Below are 5,715 nucleotides of genomic sequence, written 5' to 3'. Positions count from 1 at the left end.
ATGACAGTAGCTAATCTATGATGAAGCACTAGTCTGATCTTAAGTACTCTGTCACTTACTCTAACGACCTCGATTACCTTATCCACCCATTTCTCCGCTAGAAGTATTCCTACGCCCCCGACCCTGTCAGTGTTCCCTGCCCAGAAAATCTTGTACCTGTGTTCTTTGCCTGTGAGGAACCTCGCAGAACCTCCTCTCCATCTTACTTCCTGGATGCAGCACATATCTACGCGTCTCCGTTCAAGCATCTCAACAATTTCACCAGATCTACCTTTCAGCGTCCCGACGTTGAGAGTGCCAATCCTAACAGTATGGGTGTTGGGGGTGTGGGCCTGTAGCCTGGGAAGGGGAAAAGCAGTGTCGTATCAATTCATGAAAACAAAAGGATACATTCCATTTCTCTCTGAGTATCATATTTCAGTTTTACACACACACACACACACACACGCATGTGCATGTGGGCTACATTTGAATTTAACCACTTTTTAACACTAATATTTTTTATGGGCTAATGAAAGAACATATTTGTTGTTGTTTAACCCCAGTTCAGCCTGAATCAAGCAGAGCTATGAGTAAAGACAGACCAGTTATAACAGCACCTCCTTTTTATTTGTATGTGGAGGGACCCTACATCACATTATCCAGTGTCTTTTTTTAAGACCATGTGATTTGAAGGAGACTTGGCTGCTGCTTCAGATAAGTTGAGAAACTACGTAGAAGCTCCCTCATTGGTACTGTGTAGTGAATTGCTCTTTGAAATATGAACCGAACATCTCTCAAATTGCACTCTGTCATTTTGGAAAGGGAAATCACATTAGATAAGTGATGCCTGCAAGGAGAATGGGAGGATCTTTATTAGTGTCTTTGACCATAATAATAACCTTTATACTTCACATGAACAACTGTATTTCCTTAATTACAAAATATCTGCATTATTACTGATGACTGAGGCACAAACATTGGATTAGAAGGAGGAACATTTTTGATGTATATATTTTAAAATATGCTAAACATCTTAAGCTGAGTTGAAACTGAGCCAAGAGATACATTTAGGTATATTTATATTTCTGTTTGAATGCTGCATTTAAAAACAGTCTGAGGATGTTTATATTCTAATTTGAAACATAGTTTAGACAAATGTAAATGATTAGGTTAATAGTTTAAATAACTTGGATCTTTATAAACAGTAGTTAAGTTAGTGTTATTGCAGAAAGTAGTATGAAATAGAAATAACTAATAATAATAAAGTGATGGAAAAAAATAGTCTTTTTCTCAGTTTCTTTGCAAAGTATAGCTTTCACTGAATTTTCTGAAGTAATGATGAAAGAACCATTAAATATATATACAAAATGTACAAGTATTCGCATAGAAAAATAGAATCACTGGAAGGAAAAATATCTCAGACATTGTCCATATGAAAAACATTAAGTTTTTGTTAACATATGCAGGGAATATCAAAAAATTAAAACTGGAACTTTTTGTGTTAAAAAAATCTCAGGCTGACTAAAGCCTTGTGAGTGGATTTGGTAGACAAAAACTGAATGAAACTCATTGTGTGTATGTGAGTCTGTGTTTGTCCCTCACCTCCACTTACTGCTTGATAACCTGTTTTGGTGTGTTTACATTCCCATAACTTAGTGGTTCAGCAAAAGAGTTCAATAGAATAAGTGCCAGGTTTAAAAAAAAAAGTACCGGGGTCAGTTCATTTGACTAAAAATTCTTCAAGGCAGTGTCCCACCATGGCCACAGTCTAATGACTGAAACAAAGAAAAAGATAAAATTTAGTGGAGCTAAATAATTTATTTGTTTATATACTTTCCTTTTTAAGTATCTATTTTTGATTTTTTTTTAATAACTCTTTCAGCGAACAAAGGATGTTCCTGCTTGTGATGAGTCTATTGCTAGTAAAGTTTCCTTTGGAAATGAAGACGGTGATGATGATCTTATAGCACTTAGAGAAGCTGCATTGAAAAGTAAGGGACGTACAGCTACTGTTGATCAGGCAGATAAAGTAAGTATTTACTGTTTGTTACATTTTTACTGGATTAACTAAATTCCTTCTTTTAAACTATTCTAGTATTAGCTGTTTCAGATTATTCTTCATTGTATAACATTCAGACTTTCAACACTGACCAAAAAGCACTTTTCCTAATCCTTCCATTCAGCCATTGTATCTTTTACCTGTTTCTTTCTGCTGGGATTGGCACTTATCTGAATGGTAGACTAAATCTGACACCTTATTTAACACCACCTCTACTTAATCCTTGGCTGTCTTTTGTTCAGCTCCTATTGCAAGCATTCAGACCATGTTTCCACTTTGAAGATATGTTAATAATGAAACATGCTTCTTTATTCTGCAACAATCCAGAAATGGGGGGTTTCATTCACTCTTCTCCCTACCTACCTCAAGCTCAGCAAAAGGTCATGGTCATCACTTTTCGTACCAACTGAGCCATACTTTTTCACTCTCTTGATTTGGCTACCTTGTTAATTTCCTTCATCCCTCCACTTTGCATAATTCCTTTGTAAAACAGTCCTCTATTTTGTTTATATTATAATCTTTTGTAGTCATTTAAAATAGTAGTAAATGTCTCCGTCTTCCACTGTATGTAAGAATTTTTATCCTGTTTCTTTCATTAGTTGTTTCTTTCTTCTTGTTAGCAGCCTAATTCTAAGATAAAATGTTTTTGTTTTTTCTTGTTACATCATTTCAGTCAGTTTATTGAATTAATGCAGCATTAGTCTTTGAATTAATTAAATGAGTTAATTATTGAATTAATCAAGCATTACTATAACAAGTTATTTTCATTGTCTTCAAGTAATTTTCTACTATTTCCCCACTTTTGGTCTGTATTGGATGTATAGTTGTTTCGTCCTGATAGAACAAACCTTTATTAAAGGATAACATATTGAAGAACTTGAAGAAAAAGTTAGCTGTAATCAGCTGATATTTAATTAAGTTCATATTTCTTTTTGTATTTAATAATAGTCTTAAATTTTGACCCTTTAAGACTGTTTTGATAACATGTTGACTTTGAAAATGTAACATGAAGGAAATTGTATATAGTTATATTGACCGTGTTTTATCACATAATTTCTAATTTGTTGAAAATTGTTCATATATTCCAGGCAAAAGACATCTTTCTTAAACAGAAACACTCAAAAAAGAATCCTCAACATAAATTGAATCCTTACACTTCACAGAGAAATGGTAGCTGGAGAAAAACAGCATCAGAGCGCCGCCAAAGGCATTTGATTGTTATTCCACTAGAATCTTCACGTGCTGGTTCTCTGGGGACTGAGGATTCAGCTTCAAGTTTGAAAGTTGTGGTTCCTCCAGACAATCTGGCTAGTGAGCCATGTGACAGTAAGTCAACAAAAGAGCAATCTGACTGCACAACAGAATCTACGACAGACGAATCATGTCTTGTCAAAAAAAGTAAGAACTTATATATGTATATTAATGTGTGTGTGTATTTGGCCACACAAAAAAGACTACTCAATTTTTTGTTGTAGAATGTATATTAATTAGAAAGCAGCTGATTTGCTTTGTTGAAACTCAAGTTTCCTGTTATATGTGGTTGTTGCCTGAATCTTTCACTGAGTGAATCCTCAGCAGCCTCATATAATGGCAGTAGATTGGCAGTGTCAATAATAGATTGCTTTGTGGCACTTACCTTTTACTTGTTTTTGCCATCAGACTGCAGCAATATTGGGGCACCTTCTTGAAGGGTTTAGTTGAACAAATTGACCTCCAGTACTTATTTTTTTCTTCTAAGCCTGATACTCATTTTATCAGTCTTTTTTGCCAAACTGCTAGATTACAGGAATGTAAACAAACGAACATTGGTTGCTAAGTAGTGAAGAGGGTCAAAGATGAGTGCGTGTATGCGCGCGCGCGCGCACACACACACATATAAATACATGACAGGCCTCTTTCAGTTTCTGTCTACCAAATCCACTTGCATGGCTTTGATTGGTGGCCTGGAGCTATAGTAGAAGATACTCGCCTAATGTGCCACACAGTGTGACTGAACCTGGAACTATGTGTTTGGAAGCAAGCCTCTTCCCACACAGCCATGCCTATACCTATTTGCTTGAACTCTCTGCACTCTGAGTTCAATCTCAATGAAGTTAACTTTGCTTTTTATCCTTCAGAGATAATAAAGCATTAGTGCAGAGCAGTAGATTGGCAGAATTGTTAGTCATATTGGATATTTTGCAGTTTCTGTCTATGTCTGTACGATCTGTATAGTCCAAATTCTGTCTCCTGACACTAGACAAAGGAAAATGGTAACACTTCTGTTAGGAGTTGCAACTGACAGAAAGTATCAGCAATTGCAAAAAAACACAAAGCAATGGAAACATAAACACAAACACACATGTAATGTGTGTGTGTATGTGTATATATTGTCGTCATCATTATTTAACATCCATCGTTCATGCATGAGTACTTGGGATGGTTTAACTAGATCTATCATGCTGGAGGACTGCTTCCTGCTCCAGTGTCTGTGTGGTTTCTATGGCTGGATACCCTTCCTAACACCAACTGCTTTGCAGAGTGTACTGGGTGTCTTTTCTTTTTTAGTTATGTTAAATAAAAATTAACTCATTGCACAATACAGGTGTTAAGAGGTTAATGTTTGATAGGACAAGCACAGGTGTTGAAAGGTTAATGTTTGTTAGAAAGACAAGAGGTATATGGCTGAAGGAGATAAGAGGAAGTTAGTGATTAGTTGCTAGAACAAATTCAAGGAACAAGAAGGTGAGAATGAGAAGACATGGATGAGAGATCATGGGAGGGGATTAGAGAATGTATGGGTAAAACCAGTATATAGAAGTGTAAGGTGGGAGATATAGGAGTGGCTCAGGAAGGAGAATAGAGCAGAAAGCAAGAGAATAATGTGCAAAGTGTAAGAGTTGTGGAGAAGGAGATATAGGGATATATAAGGGGCTATTGTAGGTGGGCTGTGATGGTAGATATGAGAGGACGTTGAAAATGATAGCAGATAGGATGTATGTTTAAAATGATGTATAGCAGAGGTGGGTAGAGAAAGAGAAAAGTTGTGGCTGAAGGCACAGAAAGGAGGTGATTGGTTGAGATAGTGTGAGGAATGGAAGTAGTAGGGAATGGATTGGATGTAATATGTGACATACTGCTCTTGTACAGCAACTGTATAGCACCATAAATGGTGGGGAGGAATGCTTGTCATGTCAGGGAGGAGGAGATTAGGCTTTGCACGTACAAGCATAACAGTGATTTTAGGATATCATTTTTGCTGCAGTGTACAGGTTTTCTTGAGCACAGCAAAATGTCAATCATATCAGTCCTTTGTCATCTCTGTGAGGCTCAAAATCTTGAAATCAGCCTTCAATACTTCATCCCATGTCTTTCTGGGTCCCCCTCTTCCATGAGTTCCATCAACTTCAAGCAGTCAACACTTCTAAATGCTGCTGTCTTCATTTATAATGCACTAGCAGAGGCACCCGGCATTGCTCGGGAATGAAATTGTTGCTTATATACTGGATGAAAAAAAGCAAAATATGCTGTATAGAAATTTGAGGACATTCTGTAGATGGACTCTCAGATGAATGATGGCTGGGCGCCTCTCATGAATGGGAAAATTGAAGATGCGCCAAAAAGCCTCATTGGTACTTGGAAACTTTTACGAAAATTAAAGTGGGGATTAAATGAAAAAAATGATTTACGTCAAT

At 36.6% G+C, this 5,715-nt stretch overlaps 1 protein-coding gene across 2 annotated transcripts in view; it reads left to right on the top strand.

The window, feature by feature from the left end:
• LOC106868719 (uncharacterized) overlaps positions 1-5,715 on the top strand; it is a 63,435-nt gene that overhangs the window by 39,382 nt on the left and 18,338 nt on the right. For both annotated transcript variants that reach the window (XM_014914111.2, XM_014914110.2), the window contains exons 3-4: positions 1,865-2,011; positions 3,130-3,439. In XM_014914111.2, coding sequence (XP_014769597.1) covers positions 1,865-2,011; positions 3,130-3,439 — 457 coding nt within the window. The remainder of the gene's footprint in view (positions 1-1,864; positions 2,012-3,129; positions 3,440-5,715) is intronic.

Source organism: Octopus bimaculoides, chromosome 6 (assembly GCF_001194135.2).
Source record: "Octopus bimaculoides isolate UCB-OBI-ISO-001 chromosome 6, ASM119413v2, whole genome shotgun sequence".
NCBI lineage: Eukaryota > Metazoa > Mollusca > Cephalopoda > Octopoda > Octopodidae > Octopus > Octopus bimaculoides.
The sequence above is the reverse complement of the archived record's forward strand: the minus strand, read 5'-3'. Positions and strand labels throughout refer to the sequence as shown.